The sequence below is a fragment of the Capronia coronata genome (genome assembly GCF_000585585.1).
Source record: "Capronia coronata CBS 617.96 chromosome Unknown acBCG-supercont1.7, whole genome shotgun sequence".
Taxonomy (NCBI): Eukaryota; Fungi; Ascomycota; class Eurotiomycetes; order Chaetothyriales; family Herpotrichiellaceae; genus Capronia; species Capronia coronata.
Genome location: NW_006912899.1, coordinates 691,469 through 717,009, shown reverse-complemented (window position 1 = coordinate 717,009; position 25,541 = coordinate 691,469). Strand labels below are relative to the sequence as shown.

The following is a 25,541-nucleotide window of genomic DNA, read 5'->3' as shown; positions in this document are numbered from 1 at the left end:
CTCACTGGCACACCACTCGTGCTTTCACACGCTCCCTGAGCGCCCTCATTTCCTACTCTTCCTCTTCCAGTCATGTCGGGCACCGTTGCGGAACTTGACGCCACCGTCAAGGCCTTCCAAGAAGGCAAGGGCGAGGTGCAGAAACAGGCCCAGCAGAAGCTCAATGAGTTCAAGTCGAACCCGGATGCGTGGTTGATGGTGGACAAGTTGTTACAAGAGTCTACATACATGCCAACAAAGTACCTTGGCCTACAAGTACTGGATGATGTGGTGACCACTCGTTGGAAAGTTCTGCCACGAGAGCAATGCCTGGGTATTCGCAACTTCGTCGTGAACCAGATTCTACTGGCTTCGGATACTGAAGAAACACTCAAGGCCAACAAGCTCTTCCTCAACAAACTGGATTTGACGCTGGTCACCATCCTGAAGCAAGAATGGCCACACAATTGGCCCACCTTCATCAACGAGATCATCTCTGCAAGCCACAGTTCGCTGTCGATCTGCGAAAACAACATGACCATTCTCCGACTGCTATCAGAAGAGGTGTTCGACTTCTCACAAGATCAGATGACTTCCACCAAAGCCAAAAACCTCAAAACAACCATGTGCGCCGAGTTTTCCTCAATCTTCCAGTTGTGCAACGAAGTCCTCACCACCGCCAACTCGATAAACTTGGTTAAGGCGACGCTTGAGACTTTACTGCGCTTCCTGAATTGGATCCCCTTGGGTTTTATTTTTGAAACGCAACTCATCAACACATTGGTCACTCGCTTTCTCGAAGTAGATCAGTTCCGCAACATTACCCTCAAATGTCTGACCGAGATTGGTAGTCTCCAGCTAGGGTCACAGTACGATTATGACGAGAAACTTGTGCTCATGTTCACCGAGACCTTGACAGTCGTTGCTCGAACTCTACCTTTAGACACTGACTTCCGCGAGGCGTACGCCAAAGCCAGACCGGCCGAACAAGAATACATTCTCAACTTGGCCATCTTCCTGTGCAACTACTTCTCCGCACACCTGCAAACCATAGAAAGATTGCCCAACCCGGACTTCCTTCTGCACGGTCACTTCTACTTGATCAAGATCAGTTTGATCGATGACCGCGAGATCTTCAAGATTTGCCTCGAATATTGGAACAAATTGGTACAAGAGTTGTACGAAGAGATGCAACAACTTCCCATGACTGAATTGAACCCTCTGATCAACATGGGTGTCAGTGGACTCGCTAACGGCGGTGCACCTCATCCAAGCGCACTTGCGAACTATCCTCTCCGCAAACATAAATACGCCCAGGTCCTTTCCAGTCTCAGACAAGTCATGGTTGAGAAGATGGTCCGGCCAGAAGAAGTCCTTATCGTCGAAAACGATGAGGGAGAAATTGTCCGAGAGTTCGTCAAGGAAAGTGATACAATCCAGCTCTACAAGACCACCCGTGAATGCCTTGTGTATCTGACACATCTTGATGTCGTTGACACGGAAAACATCATGTCCGAAAAGCTTCAGCGACAGGTGGATGGCTCCGAATGGTCCTGGAACAACTGCAATACGTTGTGTTGGGCAATTGGCTCAATATCAGGTGCCATGAATGAGGAGACCGAGAAACGCTTCTTGGTGACTGTGATTAAAGATCTCCTGGGCTTGACCGAAATGAAACGTGGCAAAGACAACAAAGCCGTGGTGGCCAGCAACATCATGTACATTGTCGGACAATACCCTCGATTCCTGAAGGCGCACTGGAAGTTCTTGAAGACTGTTGTCAACAAGCTATTCGAATTCATGCATGAGACGCACGAAGGTGTGCAAGACATGGCTTGCGACACATTCATCAAGATTGCCAACAAATGCAAGCGCCATTTTGTGGCTTTGCAACCGGGCGAAACAGAACCATTCATTGACGAGATTGTCCGCAACATGCAGAAGATCACATGCGATTTGAGCCCACAGCAGGTCCACACTTTTTACGAGGCTTGTGGCTACATGATTTCTGCCCAGGGACAGAAGAGTGTACAGGACCGTCTCATCGACAACCTTATGGCTCTACCCAACGCCGCTTGGGACAATATTATCCAGCAGGCAAACGCGAACCCGGCAATCCTGCAAGATGCGGAGACCATCAAGGTGATTGGCAACATTATGAAGACCAATGTGGCCGCATGTTCCTCGATCGGACCGTACTTCTACTCGCAGATTGGCCGCATCTATCATGACATGCTTAACATGTATAGGGCATCCAGCCAGCTGATATCCGACTCTGTCGCTTCTGGAGGTGAGTGAGATTCCCTCTAAAACACTGTGCAATGCTGACTCGGTCCAGGTAACGTTGCGACCAAGACACCGAAAGTTCGGGGTCTTCGCACGATCAAGAAAGAGATCTTGAAATTGGTCGATATCTACGTACAGAAAGCCGACGACTTGCAGATGGTCAACGACAGCATGGTACCGCCCCTGCTTGATGCCATACTGCTGGATTACCAGCGCAACGTCCCCGATGCTAGGGATGCCGAGGTCCTGAGCGTCACCACCACGATCATCCACAAGCTACACGTACGTTGGTCCCCAAGAAGATCTCGGCATTCGGTCAGAGATCTGTTGTTGTTGAAAATGAGAATGTTGCTAACTCCTGGCAGAATCTTATGGAGGACAAGATTGCTCCGATCATGGATAGCATCTTTGAATGCACTCTTGACATGATCAACAAGGATTTCCACGAATACCCCGACTTCCGTGTCGAATTCTTCAAACTTTTGCAGGCAGTAAATCTGTTCTGTTTCTCGGCGCTCTTGAAACTTGATGGCCGACAGTTCAAGCTGATCATTGATTCTTGCATGTGGGCGAGCAAGCACGACAACCGCGAGGTTGAAAACACTGGTCTATCCATGTGCCTGGAATTGGTCAACAACATGGCCGAAACCGACCCGCAGACTTCGGGCATATTCTTCCAACAATTCTACATTCCCATCCTGCAGGATGTTTTCTATGTTCTCACCGATTCAGACCACAAGGCCGGATTCAAATCCCAGTCCATGCTCCTGGCTCGCATGTTCCAGCTGGTGGAGACGAACAAGATCTCACAGCCTCTGTATCAACCGGACCAAGCCCCTCCTGGAACGTCCAACAAGCAATTTGTTAGCGAGTTCACGGCCAGCCTGTTGCAACGCGCCTTCCCCAATCTCAAGGAAATTCAGGTCCAGCACTTTGTCACCGGACTTCTCACCCTGAACGAGGATGCAACCAAGTTCAAGACCCATCTGCGTGACTTCTTGATTTCGCTCAAGGAGTTTGCCGATGACAACGCCGAGTTGTATGCTGAAGAACGTGAGCAAGAAAAGAAGGACCTTGCGGATGCGGAACGGCAACGAGCCATGAAAGTCGGCGGTCTGATCAAGCCGGCCGATCTAGATCAGGACGATGAGCTGTGACTAGAAGAAGAACTGCGGTCTGAATTTGCCACTCGCTCGGCCGATTCATCCCAACCCATCGAGCCTTCGGTAGAGCACTATGCCATGGAGCGGACCACACCGGAGGAAGAGTATGGGAGCGGCTGGCTCTTCTACAAGTGTTGAGCTCTGACGTTGGACGGACGAGTGACGACTTCCGCCGAGATGGATAAGGACATGCCTCCGTCATGGACAAGAAATGCATACAACGGTTTTCCTTGAATTATGTTGTGATACCAAAAAGCAGAGCCTCCTGGCAGGTTGTTTAGATGATTGCTTGGAACGATTTCCATGGGAACGTCCTTCCTCTGGGTACGTCAGCCAGGGATGCTGAAGCAATCATGGCGGAAAGTTGCAATGGGGAGGTTTTTGCTATCAAGAATGACGAATGTCTAGAGCTTTCAGAATTGATCGAATGATGCCAAACCCAAGCGTTTCGAAACATGTTCAATACCTATTGAGCCTCGAGACCACACCAGAGGACACCTTCTAGTAGGTACTAGGTAATGAGTGCCTGGTATTGATAAGTCGTCGCCGCTTTTGGCTTTCAGGCAGGCCGTAATGTTGACTTATATGCCAGAAGTATCCGTCCATTATTTTCCTACAATGCAGACAACTCGACTGCACTCCGTACAATGTAGATACAACACCAATGCCTATGGAGATGGAAGTCATAAATCTATCTCCCTTTGTGCCTTTGGCGATGGTTTTGTTGGCAAACGCACGTGCTAGTCCATTCGAGGCTCTCTTCAGCACGTGACATTTTGTGGGTGGATTGTTCTGTCTGACTGAATCTTTCTGAACAATTTAGTTGGTGTCTGTCACCGAACCAGGAACCTGAAGACATTGTCTGCGGTCGTCATTTGACTTGGTGCGCGCTTTATGCTGTGGCTTCTGCCGTGCAATCACCTTTATTCGTTTGTTCGCCCAACCACAACTGACAACCTGAACTGCCATCGTTTGATCTCCTCTGTCTCTCCTTGGGATTAACACAACAACAATCAAATTGCCCCTCTCTATTTGTGCTCTGACCAACAAGTCAACGGACCGAGCACCATATCTGTTAACTACGACGACCTTTATATCTTTGCCGACGTCGAATCTACTCCAACCGACTCACCAAAGTCCGCTTTTTACCGCCACTCGAGTCGACACGCCTTCATTCGTTACCGAAGCCGCTCTGCTCCTTTGCGCCTGTTCTGACGACCTGACAAGAAGATATCTCGACGAATGTGCAGGCAGCTGATGACTTGAGACTATCTACACATACAGCATAAACCATCAACCAGAACTTCATACCTCAGCATAAATAGAGACCATCAACCATGTCCGCGGGCCCTTCCACCGTGGCCGCAGCAGCAGCCTCATCTCTTCCCTCACACAACCCTACACGAACCGCCAATACAAGACACCTGGGCATGCAGACTGCGGCGTCTGCCCGCCGTGCTGCCACGGGCTCCGCCACTCAGACAATCATCCCGGCTGAATCCGCTTCTTCACGCTCAGTGTCTCCCGAACCACTTGTCCTCCGTCTCCGTGGCGCCCACGACGCCTCCGGTGGCGCCACTGCCCGAGCCCGCCGGCGCGGCATCTCCTGGGCCGAGGACGTGGTCGATAACGAAGGACTGGGCCGAAAATCGAGTAAAGTCTGTTGCATATACCACAAGACGAGAGAATTCGGAGAGAGTTCCAGTGAAGACGACAGCTCAAGTGACAGTGATTCCAGCGACAGCGATGGCGGTGGGAGTGATAGTCCAGACGATGGGGCTGCTCGGATGAGTGGAGCTCGGAGGGGCCGCAGACATGACCATGACCATGCCCACGGCGACGACTGTGACCATGGCAAGGGCAAATCTGGAAGAAAACCGAGTCCAAATGCTTATGAGAAAATGCCAAAATACAACACCAAACACCAGGACACTGTCAAAAGATGAGATCGGAAGGGAATCCCTGGGGGAGTGGTGTTATGACCAGCAAAATGACTAATGGCTAGCCGAAGTTCGGATTGCGACGCTTTCACGCTTTTGTCTCGACGCTCTGCTTGTTCTGGGCTGGAACTTGATTTGAAGGCCTGCTCGTCACCACGATGCTGGTCTTACAGCTGGTTAGGATGGTTTCAGCGACGGTGTTTGCGGGCTTCGGTTTATAAGGTGCACTCTCTGCTGCTATGGTGCCAGAGAGGGTTTTATGATATTTCAACAGCAATATCACACCTTCATTGAAAATTCGATCATGCTTCTTGCATAGGTAAAATTCCCGAGCATTTTCCACATTCCAGTGAGTCTCGTGGAATCTAACCCTGACACTAGCGTCACCTTAGAGCATGTCTTAGTGGCGCTAGCAACTTGGCGCGCTTCTACGCGTTTTCCCCTCCCCTTAAGTCCATGTTGCATCCTCCACTACTTTATGCATTGACAGACTGTACCATTAGCATGACCAGCTTCCTCGTACATAAGGTACGTGGCAACTTGGCCGCCAGATTAAGGCCAGGATGGCTGCCTCGAGCACATCAACTTCCCCGGTATCTGACCTTCGCCTCCCACAAAGCTGGCTTCTCGTAGGTGGTCTTCCTTCTTTCCTATATTGGTCAGTCAGTATCTGGTCTAGCCCTCACGGCTAACCGATTCCCCTACAGTCTAAGACCGACAAGTGGCCGTATCACCTTACGGCCGCCTTACGTGCCTTGATGGTGGACAAAGATCTATATACTGTCCAACGACTTAATCCCGCGTCAACCTCAAAACTACGGGAGATCAGTGATCTACTCAAACCGTACTTTAACGTGACATTATGGGATACGGAATTAGAGCGTATACTCCAAGCCAAGGTGTGCAACAAGATCAAACGAATCCGGGTGAATATGCTACACTAGCGCAAGGTCCTTCGTGGTCCTAGCGGCTCCACGTTGACGAGGAAGGGGAAGATGATACGGGCCCTGACTGCGACACGCCGGCCGCGATGTTCGAGGCCTTAGACCCCGGAGAACAACTGGCAGTTATGCGACGGGCTGTCCTACGCTGGGGTGCGCCTCTGTTGATCCAGCTTATCCTGCTGGCCACTGAACGTCTGGGCGCCCTATAGGACCGATATAGCGGCTAAAGCCCAGAGCCGCCGACAGTTTACTGGGGTAGGGTTCACGATAGATGTTTCAACGTATTCCAGGGATCGATGATGAGAGAGAAGTGCCGCATGTTCGGATTGGGTGCCTGGACGGTACGGACTCTGGATGAAAGCGGCCAAAAGATGAAGCTGGTAACACTGTATATGCCGGTCGACGAGGCTTCAGTCGGGATAGAAGTGTTATTATTGGATGGATACCTATAGGAAGTCTATTTTCCCTGGTATCTGATATTGATATGTCCAGCAAGGCTGGCACACACACAACACCGCTGTATACACCCTGTTTGGCGCCATGGATCATTACACGACACGTTACACGTGTCTGCTGAATAAGAGTTTCAGTGTCTTGCTATATATACCGTATATATATATATATGTGTGTGTGTGTGTGTGTGTGTGTGTATTTGTTGTGGGCTCATAACGACATCTGTGGGTGATGGATCGATCGATCGCAATATCCACCGCTTTTTTCTGGGACATCAAATTCTACTCTACACTATTTCCCTATTTCCATATCAACCTCTATCCTTGCTGCATGACAACGTCCCTGCAGCTGATGTCGTTCAGGTCTATGCGTTTCTTCTTCTACTTTGTCTGTTAATTCTAATCCTAATGTCCCTAGCCCAGCATGTTTCGTCAGTTGAAGGCGTCGACGAGGAGCCGGATACCGCGGGCCTGCCACTATCCCGCCAGGCCAGCGTCGCCTACAGTATCAGCTACGATCCCATCCCCAATGTCGGCCATCCGGTAGAGAAGCCACGGACTCTTGCTCCGTATGAAGTGTCGGCGGGTAAACGATTCGGTGAGTCCAATCAGTCCAAACCCAGTCCAGCTTTCGCCTGGAAAGTCAAGTTTGGTCCTGGCAAAAGCACAAATGGCTAACCCTCTCCCCCTGGCATCACAGCCCAGGTGTTCGTCGGCGTCTTCTCGTGCGTGACAGCCTCCGGGATCGTTTTTGGCTTTGACGCTCTCAAGTCGATCCTGATCGACGAGAAGGTCTATCGAGAATACTGCACCGAGGACGAACTCCGCGACAATGTTCGAGTATGTTATATGCAAGACCAAAGGTGAGCAGAGCAGAGCTCAGCGTGGCCATTATCAACGATATTCAATATCGATATTGCTCTCAACAACAGGCTCATTTGACTGTTGATAAACAGGTTGAACCTCATGTTCATCATAGCATCAGTGACGACCAACATCTCCGCCTTGCTGGTCGGCCGGATCCTCGACCGACACGGCCCGCGGGTCTGCGGCATCGTCAGCGCCATCCTGCTGGCCCTAGGAAGTCTCTGCATGGCATTTGCCCAAGAATTGCCCTTCGACGTCTACTACGCGGGCAGTTTCATCCTGTCGCTCGGCGGGACCTTCACGTTCGTCCCGACATTCCACCTGTCCAACACGTTCCCGCGATTCCAAGGCCTGATTCTCGCGCTGGTGACGGGCGCCTTCGACGCCTCGGCCTCGGTCTTCCTCATCTTCCGCCTCCTCTACCAGTCCACGCACGGCGGGTTTGGACCGCGCCAGATCTTTCTGGTGTATCTGGTGTTCCCGATCTTCATTCTCGTTTCGCAACTCACCATGATGCCGTCCCGGAGCTACGAGACCCGAACCGAGCTGGAGACTGGTCTCAAGATGGAACGTGCCACCACCGACGCGACCGACTCGGACGACGAGCTCGACACCGCCACCACCACCGCCACCGCCGAAGTCAGGCACCTTCGCAGCCGCCGCAGACAGTCCATCACCTCGATTAACGAGCTGCTCGGCACGCGCGCCGAACGCGCCGAACACGACAAGAAGGAACGCGAGAAGCGTGTCACCAGCGGCGTCTTTGGCGTTCTTCATGGCGTCCCGGCGTCCAAACAGCTCCGCACGCCTTGGTTCGTGCTCATCACCCTCTTCACCGTCTTGCAGATGGCGCGGTTCAATTTCTTCATCGCCACCATCTGGTCGCAGTACGTGTACATGCTCGGCTCTGAGGCCCAGGCCATGCGTATCATCGAGTTCTTCGATCTCGCTTTGCCCATCGGAGGCATTGCGACCGTGCCTTTCATCGGCGCTTTGCTGGATCATACCAGTACCGTGGCTGTTCTGAATCTCTTGGTCTTGCTGAGTACCCTGATTGGAGTGCTCGGGGCGGTTCCCACACTTTGGGCGGCGTATGCTAATGTCACGCTGTTCTGTCTGTTCAGGCCGTTGTATTACTCTGCCATGTCGTAAGTGATGTCTGATACCACCTGATACTGAGAGATCACTCCCACCTCCGCCATACATCTTGCCCAACACCAACGCCCCAACACTACATCACATATCACCTTCCCAAAACCCAACGTCCATGGTTCAATATCTTCATATTGAGCCCGTTCTTGAGAATCCACGTCCATTCTACGCGCCCTACCTCCACCTATCAACCCATCGATATATCCAAATACATCTCACCACTCAGGCCCCCTCAGACCCCCTCCCATCTCCTAAGCTCGACTCGACAAAAAGCATACCAGAACCAGATTGTACTTCTGTGCTGTTCCTAATCCTAGTCCTATCCGTTTCAACAATATCCACCCCTTTCCCTTTCCCTTTCCCAACACAACCAAGCTCATCCATCTATCTATTCATTCCATTCAATTGCCTTTAAATACACCCACCCACCCACGCACATACACACACACACATCCCTACGATCTCTCCTCCCAAGTCTTATACTAACTCAACTTCTCTTCCTTTTTCATCTCCAGAGACTACGCCGCCAAAGTCTTCGGCTACGCCACCTTCGGCACCGTCTACGGCGCCATCATCTGCCTCTCGGGCCTCTTCACCTTCACCCAGTCAGGTCTGCAGGCGCTGGTGCACAACGCCTTTGACGACGACCCGGAACCCTTGAACCTGGCGCTCGCCTCGGCCGGGCTGGTGCTGGGCGTCGTGCTGGTCATGTATGTCGATGTCAAGGGACGAGCAATCCAGCGGGAACGAGCTATGGCTGCGGCTCCGGCTGCGGGTCATGCGAACCGTGGTGGTACCGGTGGAAATGGCAGTACTATTACCGACGAGAGAAGAGCACTCTTACAACCCTCTGCCAGATACCCAAATCCGAATCTCAACGGCAACACTACCACGAATACAAATGGAAATGCAAAGTCAGACGTGAGCGCAGGTGGCTACGGCTCAATGTCATCGGGAGCCGGTCTTGATGATCCGGAGAGAGGAAGTGGAGAGCAAAGTCAAAGTCAAGGTCAAGGTCAAGGTCAAGGTCAAGGTCAAGGTCAAGGTCAAGGTCAAGGTCAAGGTCAAGGTCAAGATTAAGCTCATCTCCTTCCTGGATCGAGTGGACAGTCATTACGCGGTCTGTCCAATTTACGGGAAAGGAGAGAGGTATAATCCACAAAAATAGACAAGACAATCATAAACAAATAATACTAATATTATCCCTTATCTACCTAGGTCCTCACCTCTGCTGAGTAGGTAACCTTGAACAATGTACACAGCATGGAGGATAAAGTAGATACTCCAATCGCGTCACACCTACCAATTGCTAAGCGGACTCGATTGAGGATAATCGTGTCTTATACTGCTGCCCCGAATTACAGTGCTTCATACATCTATGTACGATCTCTTAATGACTCGTTTCGTTGCAATTGAAACCACTGACAGCAATGATGAGATCAGGCCGCAGACATCTGACCGCCGTACTGGAAGCAGTGGACGAGCAAAGTTGTGCCACGCCCTGAATCGAGTCAATACATTCATCCCCGCGGTTCTATTCGAGCACAACATCAGCCGCCCTGCTCGTGTGAGCGGATGCTAACAGTCCTTCCAACACCCATCACCATCTCTTTTCAGTCGTCCAACAAGTTGGGCTCGCCATTCGCTTGTCGTTCGCCATTGGCATTATCCCGGGTGTCTTTGTTACCTTTGTCCTTCTTGCTGTGGCCTTTCCTTGCATAGAACTCTTCAAGAATCTTGGGGCTGACCCGATTGAGCAGCTCCTTGGGGAAAATGCGAAGCAAGTTCCAGCCAAGATCCAAAGTGTCGAAGATGTTTCGCTTGTCATATGGACTCTGGGAGATAAACTGCCTCTCGAATTTCTCCAAGAACTCAAGCGACAACTTATCCTCCGAGCTCAAGGCCTCTTCACCAACCACTGCTTTCATCGCAGCAGCATCACGTCCAATGGCGTACTTGGCATACAGTTGGTTCGAAACATCGCCATGATCCTTTCTCGTCAAACCCTCACCAATGGCCGATTTCATGAGTCGAGAAAGGGATGGCAACACGTTGATAGGGGGATATACACCTTTGTTGTGCAATTGACGGTCGACGAAAATCTGTCCTTCCGTAATATACCCGGTCAAATCGGGGATGGGATGCGTAATGTCGTCGTTCGGCATGGTCAAGATGGGAATTTGAGTAATAGATCCGTTTCGTCCCTCGACACGACCGGCTCGCTCGTAGATGGTAGACAAATCCGTGTACATGTAACCGGGGTAACCACGTCGACCAGGCACTTCTTCTCGGGCAGCAGAAACTTCTCGCAACGCATCGCAGTATGCCGACAAATCGGTAAGAATGACCAGGACGTGCTTTTCAAGTTGATAAGCATAGTACTCTGCTGTAGTGAGGGCTAGTCGAGGGGTGATGATACGTTCGATGGTGGGATCGTTGGCCAAGTTCAAGAACAGCGTCACTCTTTCCATGGAACCGTTCTCTTCAAAGTCGCGGGTGAAGAATCGTGCGGTTTCCATGTTCACACCCATGGCGGCGAAGACGATGCTGAAGTTCTCCTCGTGACCGTCATGGACATCCTTGGTGGGTTGATTGACCAAGCCAGCTTGCCGACAGATTTGAGCTGCAATTTCGTTGTGAGGGAGACCGGCAGCAGAGAAGATTGGAATTTTCTGTCCTCTAGCGACCGAGTTCATACAATCGATGGCAGAAATACCTGTCGAGATCATTTCTTCCGGGTAGACCTTCGGCCAAGTTAGTATGCGACGTAGACTGGGGTGGAAGCATACGTACTCTGGAGTATGGGTTGATGGGACTTCCGTTGATGTCCAGGTAATCTTCTGCCAACACTTTGGGACCTTTGTCAATGGCTCTTCCGGATCCATCGAAGATACGACCCAGCATGTCCTCGGAGACACCAATCTTCAGACTGTGGCCGGTGAACTCAACTTTTGTCTGTGAGGTGTGAGCATCAGACCATGTGGCAGTTCAGAACAATTTATACCTTCTTCACATCAATGCCTGTTGTGCCCTCAAACACCTGAACCACAGCTCTGTTTCCTGTACCGATAGTGTCAACTCCTGGCTCAATCGTAGCAACTGCGCATTCGTATTACACACCTCTTGCTTCCAGAACTTGACCAGACCGTTCCGTCCCATCAGGCAGCGTCAAACTGACAATCTCGTTGTATCGGGGAAATTTGACCTAAGAAAAGCGAAGTGTTAGTGAGCAATACAGACACTCTCGAAGCTCAGGGACTCAACAAACGTACATTATCCAGGATGACCAGAGGCCCATTGATACCTCCAATTGTGTTGTATCGCAGTCTGGGCTTGACAATGCCCATACGATGATCGATTTCGGCCATGGTGGCGGCCTTGTGCTGGTCGATAGCAATGGGAGGGAAGGTGAGAGAGGTAGATGGCTTTCTTTTGCTGAGTAGGAAAGCAGTTCAACCAAATGAGCGAATCGGTTGCGGGCGATGATGCAGGTGGACAAGCTGCGCCGCGGAGGATCTTGACACTTTCCACTAAGGTGGCTTGGGGGTCGGCGTCAGAGATAAATCGATTAGACGAGTCGAAGCTGCAGCTGCTCTTCACACCTAGTAGTACGTACTAGTCTTCGTTTTCAAGCGACGTGGGAGGCTGCCAATGATAAAGAGCAAGAAGCTCTCTTGACGATCGCTCACTCCGACACTGCGCTGCGCCTAGCAAGTGGCAGCGGCAGGGGCAAGTGCTTGGAATGGAGCTGCAGCGAGCATCTTGGAGCCTTTCACGTGATCGTTGTATGACTGCACGTGACCGACGGACTAAGCCAGCCTCGCCAACAACGTCTATTGAGTTTGGGTGATCAAGACGAATAGATGATGGAGCTAAATCTGGCTGACAGTCATGATCATGGCATTTAATGTATAGCAATCACTACAGGGCGATGCAGGAGTCAAAGAGGTGAAGTTGTCGGTTTCCAGTCTATCGCAGTCTCCAAGATAGAACGAAGACCCTCGTGGAGTGTCTTCTATATTCACCCTATGCCCATGACAGCTCCCTGATTAACAGCATGTTCCTGGCCAGTGTAAAAGGATGGAACCAGAAGTGAAGCTGGGTGTCACTCTTTCCAACTCTCTTCAATCAGGCACCGCCGGTATCACTGAAAGCTCTTAGATAGAGCGAGCCATGAACGGCACCGATGCTGATGTTCCAATTCATTGAATTCCACTTGCCCGTTTGCGACCATGTGCGATCCAGATCCGAGATTATTTGCACGCAAATGGCGCAGAGGCCCGAGGCTGAGGACGCTCCGGAGTACCATGGCTCGAGCCAGGCCTCTGTCGTTACCAACACCTTCACGTCCATCGCCAAAGACAAGATCAGGGATTGCCAGCTGTCATGATCTGCTCTGTCGGGTATTCCAGAGGGATCTGAGTATGAGTCTTGGCCGAGGGGAGCTTCCCCTGCGAAAGAGGACTCCTGGTAGAGGAAGCCAACGCTAGATACTCAGGCAGTCTCAGACGAGACAGTAACCTGGCAGAGAGTGCTGAGATCACCATGAAGGCATCCAGATCTAGGCCGATGGACGAACTGCAAGCCAAACATCCAGAATTTTGGGCCCTGATAAAAAGTCCGTCAGTGAAAAGATGCCCATGTGCTGCCTCAATATTCCGGCATGTAAGAGCTCTTACCTTCCTACCTGAGAGTCCTTGCTCTCCTTCTCCAGGTTATCACCGGGAGCCGTGAGTGGACTGCCTCATCAGTCCAACGTTCCCATGACAGCCGTCCAGCGGCCTGCCTGTATTTGACTCACTCCGCAGGAGTACGAGTACGAGCCATGCAAACTTGACAATTCCCAAGCCAGAATCATAGCGCTCATCTTCAGAACGCCAGTTGCACGATCTGGGTAGCACGATTTTTCAATTGTTCCTCCAGCCGCTCGATATTTCACTCCCCCACAGGCTCCGGCCTCCCGCTGAAGAGTAGTTTATACTTGACGATATCGAGGATATCCAAGTTCTCATTCGATCCTCCACCGATCGAGTCGGCATCTCCCGCATCATCACTCTGGTCGATCTTCCGGATCACAGCGAGAGGTTTTGCCAATTTCTTGACTTCACCCGTCAAGCGTTGATGCTTGCCGACGTAGAGATAGACCTTCTTCATCCATTTCCCGTCCTCTTTGTCCTCAGGGTTGAAGAGAGGGAACTCCAGTCGGCCAATTGGCCTAGTCATCGTAGCCGGGCCTTGATCCTCTGTCGACTCGTCCTGGAACGGACCATGGATCGTTCCTTGGATTTCAACGATGGCGAGCCCCGAAGGCGTCTGGAGTAGAGACGGAAGCGGGCTGGAAACGCTGTTTTGATTCTTTGTATTTGTAACTGAAGACCCTGTCATCAACTGAATTGCAGGCATTTCTGAAAGTTGATGATATCAAAGGGGTTAAGTTCATGACGAGAAACTAAAAGTGTTGTAACGGCCACGTCGTAGGCAAACAAACGCGTTCATGACGCGCCAGAATGAATGATGCACCGTAGAAGATTCGCTCACGTGACCCAGCTGCCGACGGCGTCGACATTGAGGTTGCGCTCGAGCTGGCGATACATTCAGGTTTAGAGGTGGATTTTGTAGAAGCCCTACATGAACTGCACAAAGATCAGAGGCAAGAAAACACTGATCATGCAGGAGCGCAGACGAAAGTCATTGACAATGCTTCTGTAACCCTGGATGTGAGACGAGGCTGAACAAAGGGAAAGGATCTTTGTATAGACTAGAGAGCGGCAGTGAAGGATCTCTGACTCAGATCGACACCTAGCTCTGCGTCGCCTCAGTCTCTATCTTTCTTTCTCACACAGAATTGCGGATTTCTGATGATACATATCGCGCCATGTTCCAGAAATGACGCTTCTTCTCTTTCATCACCAGTATCTTGGTCTCACTCTGGTGCGACAGTGTGACCTAGAAACCCGTTCGGGATACCGGACGCACTCACTTCAAGAACGTTGAGGCCGATGATCTCGCGAGGCTTCACAGTCATGGTTGATGGCCTGCCACGAAAGCCGAGCTGTAGGCACAACAGTCAAGTACCCTCGATATCATTCCTCACAAGGCCATTGACGGAGGGTTGAAGTGTCTCCGTTTCTTGAAGCCGAGGTTGAGCCAGTCCGAAGATGAGCCGCTTGCCCAGTGAAGATCCAAGAGTTGGGAGTCGGCTGCCGGGTACACATGTTTGAGAATGAAGTTGTGAAGGGCGGTTTCACGTGTCGTGACTTTGTGACGTTGTGACGAGATCTCACAAGCAAGATTGACTGGGGCCTGGTTTAGTCTTGCAGTTTGTGACCTGCAAACTAGGAACGACGGTCATTCATGAAGAGCCATTCCGAAATATGGCTTCACCGAAAGCCTCGTTTGTCTCAGAATCGACAAAATAGGTGAGGCACTCAAGAGACAAGGACGTGGACGGGAACCACGATTTATTTCACAAGAATCCCACTCACTGTGTCGTTGATATAGCAACCGCAGTTGTGAAGCTGACCTCAGGCAGTGCAGTCTGGCAGTGCACAAAGTCACCAGCAAGACACTGCAATATTTCTTCTTCTTTGGATGTCACAACAACAACGACAACAGATATCTTTTTTCGGAAATCTTTTTCCAGCCCAGCTTACCTGAAACCTAACCACATTCAACAGGCAGAACCTCATCCCGCCGCAAGCGCAGCAGACTCCTCTGCAAAAAATCCCACCCGCGCTGCCCGCAGCCGCAGTGACTGGAGGCCTCCCACGAGCAAATATCAACATCGCCAACTACCAATCACAACCATCTGCTCTTCTCATCTACCACGGCAACTACAACCATCAGCGTAGTCCGTCAAAATGCCTCCTCGTAGGGTCAAACATGTCTCCCTCGACGAGGTGTCTATCGTCACCATGAGTGACCATGCAAGTATCGACAGCGGCGAAGCAGGAAATCAGCCATTCTTCGGTAAGAGCGTACAACCAGTGCCAATGCCGTCCCATACGTCGTCGATGACTTGGAAGAGCAACGCCGTGAAGGAGAAGGAAGAGTTCGAACGAGTCAAGCAGCGTGTCAGACATCTTGCCCCAGAGCAGTTCCGTGCAAACGCAAAGCCTGGTCGAGGCCCTTCTGGGATATTCCCTCGCAATGTTACCGAATGGGTTACTCACAAGAAGGACGTGCTTGCGATCGCTCAGGCCCAGAAGGAGAAGAGCTGCGACCTGCTCAAAGCACAGATTCTCGCTCAAGAGAAGATCCCCAAGAAACAGAGAAAAGTCAAGTCAGCTTTTGGCAAGGACGGCAAGGTCTTCAAGGACGGACTGAGTCCCGTACTCGGCCTTCCTACCATCTGGTCAGCTGAACATCTAGATGTGCCTGCCAATTGGCCTAGTTCTGGGGAATTGCAATGGAACGGCGACAGCAGAGAGTGTATGCTTGCGAAGACCAAGTGTGGTCGTTTCCTTCCTCCACCTCGTGCTCCAGCGGAACCATCGAAGTCATTCCAAGACCAGCCGTTCTTGAAACAGCTCCCCTTCGACCAGGCAGGACCTATCTTCTCGACCGGACCACAGCCTGATGAGATCCAAGCAAACAACTTCGAGATGAACGAGGATCCTGGTTTCGAGGCAGCTGGGAACTTCTATCTTGGATCAGAGCTAATGTCAGAGCTGGGTGAATGGGGTCCCGTTTTCGTCCCAGATTGGCAACAGGAACAGCGCGATATGAGCGAGGATCTTGCAATTCAATTCGACCATAGTGAGCAGGCTGCAGGCCCGGCACACGGCTACAGTGCTTATCCCGCCATGGCGGGTGGAGACTGGTACGAGGGAAACGTGCAGGACCTGACCTGGGAGGACTATCGAGTTTGGTGGTGAATCAGATGATCCGTGGAGCAGCGGACGTGGAGGGATCGAAAGGTTTCGGAGACATTGCTGGCCAATGCTCGTTTTGATTATCAGCCATCAGCGTGGAAGCTCCAGCATTTTCTCTCCTCTCTCATCTATTCTTTTGCTTGCAATCCGTCATTGACGGTGGTATGATGGGGCGCAGGCGCAACCATGAGCATGTTCCCGAGGCATGATGGCCCTTTTGGATGGGACAGCGGTTGGAAAGGAGAACAGAGAGGAGCGACAGCCCGAGGCTGAGGAGGTGACATCTGACGGACGGTCATTGAGTGTCTGAATATCCCAAATCTTCTTTACGAAGGCCATACGGCAATTCATGCAGAGCCCTGCGAAGTGATTTCAAAGCTTTTGTCTCCATTCTCTTATGTTTCTTGTTGAGTAAGGTACTCAGGGGTAGAATCAAGGGGTGATGTTTGTTGCACGTACAATCAAACATTATTTTGCGGTCCGCTTAACCTTCCATTTATGGATGTATGTATCTCTTGACCCCGGCCTGGCAACAACAGTCCAATATGATTTGCTAGCAGCTCCCTCAATTACTCCATCTTTGCATTCGTGGAGAACAGCCGCTATCCCCGCGCTTCAACATCAACCGACCGATCTCCCCGCGGAGGAGAGGAGCGGTTGGGACGCCTCAAACCTCGGTTCGATAGGTCCCTAGACGGCTGAGAGACGGGCAGTGTATCTTAAGGAGGCTGCGGGCGGAATATGAAGTCCATGAGGGCGTTTTCTCTGGCCACTCCTTTCGAGGATCGTCTGGTTCAGGATGTCTTGTAGGTATATCTCTGTCCCAAGAACCGTCCAAACGTCCGCTGACCAGTATATCATGCAGTCACCACAGTCGCCGCGACCGTCATCGGTGGCCTAGCCACTGCGGCCTATCTGGACGCCAAACACCTGATCAGACATGACCTCACAGGCGGTTCTCTGGCCGGGAGCACTAAGAAGGCAGTGGAGTTTATCACGAAGAGAGTCTCTGAGGGCAAACTTTTGATCTACCACCTCATTGAGGAGCATGCTCATGGCAAGAACGCCAACAATCTGTTTTTGATATTCGAAGACCGGACATGGACATACAAGCAATTCTTCGAAGACCTGCAAAGGGTGGGTAACTGGTTGTTGAAGGATCTCGAGATCCAGCCCAGAGAGATCGTCGCAGTCGATGGCGGGAACAGTCCCGAATACCTAATGCTCTGGTTTGGGCTAGAAGCAATCAACGCCTGTCCGGGGTTCATCAACTACAACCTGACTGCAGGTCCGTTGACACATTCTGTCAAGCTATGCGACGCTCGGTACCTGATCGCTGACCGGGCTGTGCAAAGCCTGGTTCAACCATGCGAAGCAGATCTCTCAGCCTCCAACGTGAAGACAATATACTATGACGATGCCTTCATTGCTTCGCTCTCAGACTGCACACCGTTGCCCAAGTCACGACAGAAAGGAATCCGTCCGGATGAACTATGCAGCCTGATTTATACCTCCGGAACAACAGGCATGCCCAAGGGCGTGATCATGCTTCGAGGCCGTGAGCTGAACACAGCCCGGGGCGTCAGCGAATACCTACATCTGAAGCCCTATAACAGAATGTACACGGCACTTCCGCTGTATCACGGAGCAGGCCACAGCTTATGTATAACACCATCGATCTTTGCGGGCTCGACGGTCGTGCTCAGCCGCAGATTCAGCCACAAGACATTCTGGCCCGAAGTGCGCCAGTCCAACGCTGACATCATTCAATATGTAGGCGAACTCTGCCGCTATCTAATCAACGCGCCGCCCAGCCCACTGGACAAGCAACACAACGTCAAAATGGCATGGGGCAACGGCATGCGGCCGGACGTGTGGGAAGTATTCCGGTCACGATTCGATATCGAAACCATCAACGAACTATACGCCGCCACAGACGGACCCGGGGCATCGTTCAACGCCAACCGGGGCGACTTCGGCCGCAACGCCATCGGGATGCGCGGTCTGCTCTGGCACCGGTGGAACGGTGCGAACGAGAAGCGCGTGCGCATCGATCCGGACACGGAAGAGATCTTGCGTGACACGAACGGCTTCGCGATCGAATGCCAGACCGGCGAAGCAGGCGAGGTTCTGCACAGACTAGACCCGGCGACCGCAGACTCCGTGTTTGCAGGATACTACCAGAACAAGGGGGCGGGCGACAAGCGCAAGATCCGCGATGTCTTTGAAAAGGGCGATCTGTGGTTCCGCTCGGGCGACGTGATGCGCGAAGACGCCGACGGGTGCGTCTACTTCGTCGACCGCCTGGGCGATACCTTCCGCTGGCGCAGCGAGAACGTCTCGACCAACGAGGTCAGCGACGTGCTCGGCCGCTTCGAGCAGATCGCAGAGGCCAACGTCTACGGCGTCCAGGTGCCCCACGCGGACGGCAGAGCTGGATGTGCGGCCATCGTCCCCGTTCAGGGACTGTCCGCGGAGGCACTCGACCTCAAGCGTCTGGCTCAGCATGCCATCTCTGTCCTCCCGCGCTACGCTGTGCCTGTCTTCCTCCGCGTCGTGCCGCAGCTCGAATACACGGGCACCATGAAACTGCAAAAAGGTCGCTTGAGAAGCGAAAGTGTCGATCTCGATAAGATCCGCCACTCGAGTCCGCATGATAGGATGTTTTGGCTTCCACCCGGTGCAAACACTTATGTCCCGTATGGCTTCAAGGAGTGGGAAGACTTGAAGGCTGGGAGGGTGAAACTTTAGAGAGCTAGAAAGGAATTCTTCACTTTACACTTCTTCTAGTGTAGAGATGTGCTGATGGTCAAGAGATATAGGAAGTCCAAAGGGGAGCCTTGGTTTCCACGACATACACCGATTCGAGCTTGAGACTAGGTAGAGCGAGGTGTATGTAGCTGCTCATACACGTGCATCAATCGATCTTCATGCCTCCCATCGTCAGTTCCTGTCGCTTCCGATTCCTCGTGCATCATCGTTTACCAATATCTGCAATTCCCGTTCCTTGGAATGTTGCCGATACAACTACCATGTATGAAGGTCCAAGGGTGCCTAATGTGCTTTGTTCGGCATGATAGTACCTAGTCAAGTACCTGTTGTGACTTGGAACATGTTCATACGCAGAATCCATCCATCCACCCGCTAACAACCATTGGACAGCCATTCTCTTCATGGACATCGAGCGGCGACTTCGCTTTGGTCGAGTCTGGATATCTTTTCAACATTCCAGTACACGGCATCACAATTCTTTCCCCCGAACCGCACCAACCGGCTGTCTGTCCGGGGCCGCCAGCCAGATCATAAATCAGACACACAAAGACAGAAGAGAAACTGTCTAGTGGCAGGCATTCTAGTAGAATGAAATCCAATATTGAATATAACACACAGAGCGGTATCTATGTGCATCTGCCACACCTGAACGCCAGGTGGACACCGGAAATGCGCCCGGGAATCGTGTATTCACCGTTCGACCTATCCGTCGTGAATAAAGTCATTAAGGGGATCCAAATATCATCCGCTCATCGCTCATCGTAGAACAACCGGCCAGCAGCCAAAAGTGATGCACGCAGATTCGTTTAATCCTCGAGTGCTCGTTTCAGGTCGTTCCATTTCTGCTTCAGCCCTTCGTGTTCGGCATTGAGCTGGTATTGACATGTCAGTAAGACCATTCACGTTGCATTTCCACAGCCACTTTCTGTAATGGATAAACTCACCTCAGCATACTTCATCTTCATCTCTACGAGCTCTTTTTCCATCTCGGCCATCTGTTCTTCCATGTGACGGTTCTCGTTCTGAACTTCGATGTTTCTTTGCATGACTTGTTCGGTGCCGGCTCTCATTCTGGCCTCGACATTGGCAGCTTCACTCGCCGCGACTTTGCGCAGTTCTTCAACCTGGCCGGCCAAGCTTTCGTTGCGGTCTTGGAGCTCGGTGTTCTCAACTTTCAGTCTTACCAGCTCGTTGGCCAGCTCGATATGTTCGGCGTCGGACTTCTCTACCCGTTTCTCGAGTGACCGTATCTGGGCGGCTTTGGTAGCGCAATCGGTCTTGAGGTTTTCGAGCTCGGTTTCGCGCGCTTTCTCGGCTTTGGTCATCGTCTCCCATTCCTCGCGATACCGATTAAGCATTTCTGGGGTGAGTTTGACGGAGCAAGCATCTTGGACAAGAAGATCTGCTCGGTAGACCTCGGTATCTGAACCACCTGAGCTGCCAAAGAAACCCGATTCCAAGATCGATTTGGACGAAGGAGTGGCGTCAATGTACACATCAAAGATCTTCTCTTTCAAAAAGTTCGTCAAAGCCTGCATATCTTGCATCGCTAGCAGGGTAGATACGTTGCGTTGAATGACAGCCATGCCGAACTTCAAGATGGCACCTTCCAATCCTTCACACAAAATCAAATCAAATACCCTCATAACGAGTTGAAGGGGGAACCGGTAGGCGAACAGCGTCAGAAACCATTGAGTTGCATAGAGTTTGGGGTTGACACCTCGGCGATTGAGATGGCAGTAAAGGGCAGGTTCAAGATCTTCCAGGAGTCTCTCGAACTGGTACAGATGCAGATGCAAGCCTGGCATGTCCTGAATGAACAATTCACGAAGTTGGTATTTGTTCATTAAGCGCACCAGGAGGCAGAAGGCTTCTTCTTCCGGCATGGAGAAGAGCAGAGGCATAACAATGAAGTTCAATCCTTGCGGATAGCCAACAGCGTCATCAAATAGGGCGTAAGCTCGACAGACGTGGAAGAGTCCGTCCTGCAAGCCTGCCGCTGCCGCATACTTCGAATAGCTGGTCCTCGAGCCCATGTCTCGCTTGATCATCTTCTCTAGCTTGGCCAGTGCTGCGGAATCCTCCTTTGCTTTTTTTGCGCGCTCCGCAGCTAGCTGGGTCTGAAGGCGTGTGCTGATCATGGGGTCCGTCAGCTCGTGGGACGGCGAAGGAGATGCCAATGCCACATGTGCACTGGTAGCTGGTGTGGAATGATCCGACCGAATCGACGACCTGGACGAGCCTGCCGACTCTTTGTCCTTGACAGTACCATTGGCGTGCCCATTGAGCAACGGAGACTTGGGCATGCCCTCCTTGGTGTCCCCGTTGGAGCCTTTGGAGCGGAGGTCCCAATATACCGCCTCGAGTTCCTCGTTCTTGCTGCCGGCGAGAACTTGCCAAATGACTGGGCGGATTGTTTGCGGGATCCCACCACTGATTGCCTGGGTGAACTCATCGGGACTCGTTCGTGCAACGGCTTGAGGGCCTTCATTGACGACATTCTGCCAGAAATCCCAATCTATTGGTGTGGCAGTGTCGGCCGTAGAAGCTGTTACTCCTGCAACTGTCCCAGGAGGTAGATTTGGGTTGGTGGGAACCGTCTCAGTCGTTGGCGACAAGACCGGAGTTGAGACCATGTTCTCGTCATGGCCTACACTTCCAGGCGTGGCTATGCCTACACCAACGCTTGCCGATCCTCCAACAAGTCCCGCGATCGCTCCACCCTCCGGCTTTTCACCCTCCAGACTAGTTATGCCTGCTTCTTCTCGCATTCGCAGCATCTTAAATTGTTCGCGGAGAGAGGCTCGGGACGGCAGTCTTTGCCCGTTCGATCCATCTTGTGCTTCATCCAGAGCCTTCAACATCAGATCGGGATTGCTTCCTATGGTGGAGGTGGATGCGGCAGTGTTCCGACGAGCATCAGGGTGTGGTCTTGAGGCTAGTGGAGGAGAGCGGCTTTCTTTGGGCGTGGATGTGGCTCGGCTCAGCCATCCAAAAGGGGTGGTCACTTTGCGCCCAAAGGAGGACGATGTTTGAGGCGGCTGCGGAGACGGTGCGCGGGCCTCGGAGGCTTTTCTGGGAGGAGGAGGCGGTCCCCAAGGAACTGAAGGTAGAGCGGCTGAGAAGCCTTGAAATCTTGAAGGGCGCGGAGGAGGTTTCGGTGGAGGAGCCCTCTCAGCAGGGTCGACATTGTCAGTAGAGGGTTCAGGGGTGTTTATAGTGGGTGTCTGCAGGGCATCTGGAGGCTGAACAGAGACGGAATCGTCCACTGCGACGCTGTCTACATCGACATCGGGCGCCTTCTCATCGGGAGAGGCTGCAGTCTCTGTTGGCTCGGATTTAGGTTGTTCATCTTCCTGAGATGCGGGTTCAGGATCGACTGGTTTCTCAGGCGCAGGTGTTTCGTCCTGTGGGATGGAATCCCGCCTTGAGTCATCCTTGACGTCGTCGGCGACATCGTTGGCGTCCTCGAACTTCTGAAGCAGCGTCAGGGACATATTACCCAATAAATGTACTGGAGTCTACCTACCTCTTCCATGTCGGTATTGTCTGCGCTTGATTGTACTGTCTCCATGTTGGCTCTTTCGACGCGATTCAATCCGGTCAGACCATCATCCAGGACCGCTCCCAATCAGATACCCAAACAAGGGTTCGACCCGAACGTTTCGCCAAGGGGATCAGGGTCCGTGGTTGTGGTAGGTTTAGAGTGTGCCGGATGGGACGCGAGCCAAAGGACAGGAAGGACTGCAGAACGGAGGTCCGATAGGGACAAAGAGTGCACAGAAATCGGAGGGAGGCGGTCGTAGGCGTCACCAGGTCCTTTGTGTGTGAATCGTAACAATTAACTGTCAGATAAAGAATGGCCACGAGACAGTTGTAGTTTGTTGGAATAGAGAAGGTTGATGGTTGTGTTCTATTGTTGACTCTGGGGTTGAAATGTTGTTGGTCGCGGTTGTTGAGTCTCAATGGATTTTCGCAGGCGACGCGGAGAGAGCAAAGCCAGAGCCGTCACTTCTGTTAGGACTGTTTTGCCGTTGAGCATCAGCCAGTCGCAGGGGGAAGAGCAGGCTCGCTAGGCTCAGGTACCGACCGGGCAGGGACCTTCAAGATCTTTGAAGATTGACAGATGTAAGAGTTGTAGCCTAGTACTTTGGCTCTCTGCTCTCCTGGTTCTCGTGGAAGAATGAAAGAAGCAATTGTGTCTCTTTCCTGATCCGGTTGACGGCATCAAACCTGTACTGTACCACGCTCGCTACACACCAACTGATTTGTTACTTCTACCCACTATCCAAGGATGCTGGACACTGGACAGGGGATACATCAGACCGAGGAAAAGTTCCCATTTGGCGTTCCCCATGTGTCAAATGTCAAGAACATGGTGTCCACTGTGCCTGTGCTTCGCCGGCCCCTATTAGCCACACTTAGGCCAAACAATCCGCCAGCCAGAGGCCACCAGGGCGCCTGATGAGCCTAAGAAGCCCCATGTAGTTGCGGGCTGGACCCCTGATCAAGCTCCCTCCTTACCCTCAAGCCTCATGGCCCTGAAGGACGCAGACGACGAGAGGCTGTGTGACCAGCAAGGCCCATACGCGTTCTCTGAGCCCACGTCTGTGTTCCAGCACTCCATAATACACTCTCCATCTCATCTCCCGAATCCTTACACTTGTCTCCTCTTTGAAAATTGATTCCAGCACATTTCCGAACGTTGTCGAGCTGTACTTGATTGACATCCATCCTGACACCGACCCGTCGACCAGCAAATTGGCCGTGAATCCAGTCAAGCGGTGCCTTTAATAAGAGACTGCTCCATGTCTACCCATCGGCCTTCTCTTAGAGGGTCCAGGGTTTTGAGCTCTTTCAACCACTGCAATATCTGCTTCTTGTCGTCGTCCTGTAGTCCCTGCCTCAGTTTTGCTTCCAGCAGTGTGCATTCGATGAGAGCCTGATATGGCCATTTACAGTCTTGAGCGTCTTCAAGGACCTCCTCGATGTACCGCCTCTCGGAGGCAATATAGGTCAATCGTTGTTCGTTTGAAAGGTTAGGTGCCATGCTTCGCTCAGCAAGGTCAAGGTCAAAACTGCACATCAGATTTTGGTGATAGAACCATAAGGACTGATCGTACGGGTCGAACAATGCTTGATGGATCAACTCAAGTTCTGGTTTCTGTTAGCATGCGTGAAGGGGAGAGTTGCACATGGCTAGCTACCTGCATCCAGCATCTTCTTGCGCTCTTCGTCGCTGGCATTTTCCTCGTCCAGCACCTTGAGAATAAGTTTGCTTCGATTGTGCCAGGCTGAAAAGTTGGAAAGATTGATACCAATCATCTGTTTCGTATAATCAAGCTCCTGTCTCGACATACTCTGCCCATGCAAAGTAGGGCTTTCGAGACTCTGCACCACGATCCGTCGATAACCCCACCCATGGAAGTTCCGGCTGTCTCGACTCAGCATTTTCCCAACCAGACCCAGCTCTTCCTCCCATAGAGGGCGGGCTTTGGAAACAGGAAGCAACGCAGTGGCTTGTTGAAGAAGCCACAGTCTGTGGTTCCATATCCAGTAGCACTTGGGAAATTTGAGTAGTAGAGGGAACAAGAACTGCAAGTCCAGCTGGATGATGTCCAATACCTGGCTAACTCGACTGTCCTCCTCCAATTCGCCTGCAGAAACCTGCTTCTCGAGGTCCTGAAACTCGTGAACGTAGATGCGCCGGCGATGGTTCCATATGGTGTAGTATTCCGGGTTTCGTCTTAGTAACTCGGCTGTCTTTTGGAGCAATTCAGGCGTGAATTCTTCAGCTTGAACCTTGGGTCAATCTCAATCAGCACGACGACATCCCTTCCGGGCCCTGGGCTGTAAAGACCTTTTGGTTGACCTCTTCTACTAGCCTTTGGTACTCTGATATTTCTTTGAGCTCCCGTTGGCGTGCATCCGCTGTCCGCTCTTCGCGGGTGGCCGAGCGAGGAATACCATGCTGTCAACGGGTGAGTTGGAAACCTTCAGCCTGTTTTCGATGGCGCTTACACTCGTCATTGTACGACCAAATTGCTCCTGCACGGTAGCCTACGCTGAGTGATCAAATGCAGCTCAAGGCAGGCATGACTTCGCTGTGGCA

At 51.9% G+C, this 25,541-nt stretch overlaps 10 protein-coding genes across 10 annotated transcripts; 6 read left to right on the top strand and 4 right to left on the bottom strand.

Annotated features, from left to right (window-relative positions):
• Positions 1 to 72: 72 nt before the first annotated feature.
• Positions 73 to 3,422, top strand: A1O1_07822 (exportin-1; the record flags this gene model as incomplete). Its single annotated transcript, XM_007728688.1, has 3 exons — positions 73 to 2,269; positions 2,318 to 2,547; positions 2,631 to 3,422. 3 exons carry the CDS (start codon positions 73 to 75, stop codon positions 3,420 to 3,422), a joined length of 3,219 nt encoding a protein of 1,072 aa, XP_007726878.1.
• A 1,343-nt stretch (positions 3,423 to 4,765) lies between these two features.
• Positions 4,766 to 5,374, top strand: A1O1_07821 (uncharacterized protein; the record flags this gene model as incomplete). Its single annotated transcript, XM_007728687.1, has 1 exon — positions 4,766 to 5,374. The coding sequence occupies one exon, from the start codon at positions 4,766 to 4,768 to the stop codon at positions 5,372 to 5,374; it is 609 nt and encodes a 202-aa protein (XP_007726877.1).
• Positions 5,375 to 5,931: 557 nt separating this feature from the next.
• A1O1_07820 (uncharacterized protein) lies at positions 5,932 to 6,521 on the top strand (the record flags this gene model as incomplete). The annotated part of the gene is made up of 3 exons (XM_007728686.1): positions 5,932 to 5,997; positions 6,076 to 6,294; positions 6,336 to 6,521. 3 exons carry the CDS (start codon positions 5,932 to 5,934, stop codon positions 6,519 to 6,521), a joined length of 471 nt encoding a protein of 156 aa, XP_007726876.1.
• A 651-nt stretch (positions 6,522 to 7,172) lies between these two features.
• On the top strand, positions 7,173 to 9,863 carry A1O1_07819 (uncharacterized protein; the record flags this gene model as incomplete). Its single annotated transcript, XM_007728685.1, has 4 exons — positions 7,173 to 7,362; positions 7,465 to 7,627; positions 7,721 to 8,779; positions 9,299 to 9,863. 4 exons carry the CDS (start codon positions 7,173 to 7,175, stop codon positions 9,861 to 9,863), a joined length of 1,977 nt encoding a protein of 658 aa, XP_007726875.1.
• Positions 9,864 to 10,396: 533 nt separating this feature from the next.
• A1O1_07818 (V-type proton ATPase subunit B) lies at positions 10,397 to 12,151 on the bottom strand (the record flags this gene model as incomplete). Its single annotated transcript, XM_007728684.1, has 5 exons — positions 10,397 to 11,527; positions 11,577 to 11,738; positions 11,788 to 11,843; positions 11,904 to 11,988; positions 12,056 to 12,151. 5 exons carry the CDS (start codon positions 12,149 to 12,151, stop codon positions 10,397 to 10,399), a joined length of 1,530 nt encoding a protein of 509 aa, XP_007726874.1.
• Positions 12,152 to 13,718: 1,567 nt separating this feature from the next.
• Positions 13,719 to 14,186, bottom strand: A1O1_07817 (uncharacterized protein; the record flags this gene model as incomplete). The annotated part of the gene is made up of 1 exon (XM_007728683.1): positions 13,719 to 14,186. One exon carries the CDS (start codon positions 14,184 to 14,186, stop codon positions 13,719 to 13,721), a length of 468 nt encoding a protein of 155 aa, XP_007726873.1.
• Positions 14,187 to 15,643: 1,457 nt separating this feature from the next.
• A1O1_07816 (uncharacterized protein) lies at positions 15,644 to 16,660 on the top strand (the record flags this gene model as incomplete). Its single annotated transcript, XM_007728682.1, has 1 exon — positions 15,644 to 16,660. One exon carries the CDS (start codon positions 15,644 to 15,646, stop codon positions 16,658 to 16,660), a length of 1,017 nt encoding a protein of 338 aa, XP_007726872.1.
• A 796-nt stretch (positions 16,661 to 17,456) lies between these two features.
• A1O1_07815 (uncharacterized protein) lies at positions 17,457 to 19,408 on the top strand (the record flags this gene model as incomplete). The annotated part of the gene is made up of 2 exons (XM_007728681.1): positions 17,457 to 17,463; positions 17,523 to 19,408. The coding sequence occupies 2 exons, from the start codon at positions 17,457 to 17,459 to the stop codon at positions 19,406 to 19,408; spliced, it is 1,893 nt and encodes a 630-aa protein (XP_007726871.1).
• An 827-nt stretch (positions 19,409 to 20,235) lies between these two features.
• A1O1_07814 (uncharacterized protein) lies at positions 20,236 to 22,926 on the bottom strand (the record flags this gene model as incomplete). The annotated part of the gene is made up of 2 exons (XM_007728680.1): positions 20,236 to 20,301; positions 20,374 to 22,926. 2 exons carry the CDS (start codon positions 22,924 to 22,926, stop codon positions 20,236 to 20,238), a joined length of 2,619 nt encoding a protein of 872 aa, XP_007726870.1.
• A 1,280-nt stretch (positions 22,927 to 24,206) lies between these two features.
• Positions 24,207 to 25,459, bottom strand: A1O1_07813 (geranylgeranyl transferase type-2 subunit beta; the record flags this gene model as incomplete). The annotated part of the gene is made up of 4 exons (XM_007728679.1): positions 24,207 to 24,586; positions 24,637 to 25,231; positions 25,290 to 25,400; positions 25,451 to 25,459. 4 exons carry the CDS (start codon positions 25,457 to 25,459, stop codon positions 24,207 to 24,209), a joined length of 1,095 nt encoding a protein of 364 aa, XP_007726869.1.
• Between the last annotated feature and the right edge of the window lie 82 nt (positions 25,460 to 25,541).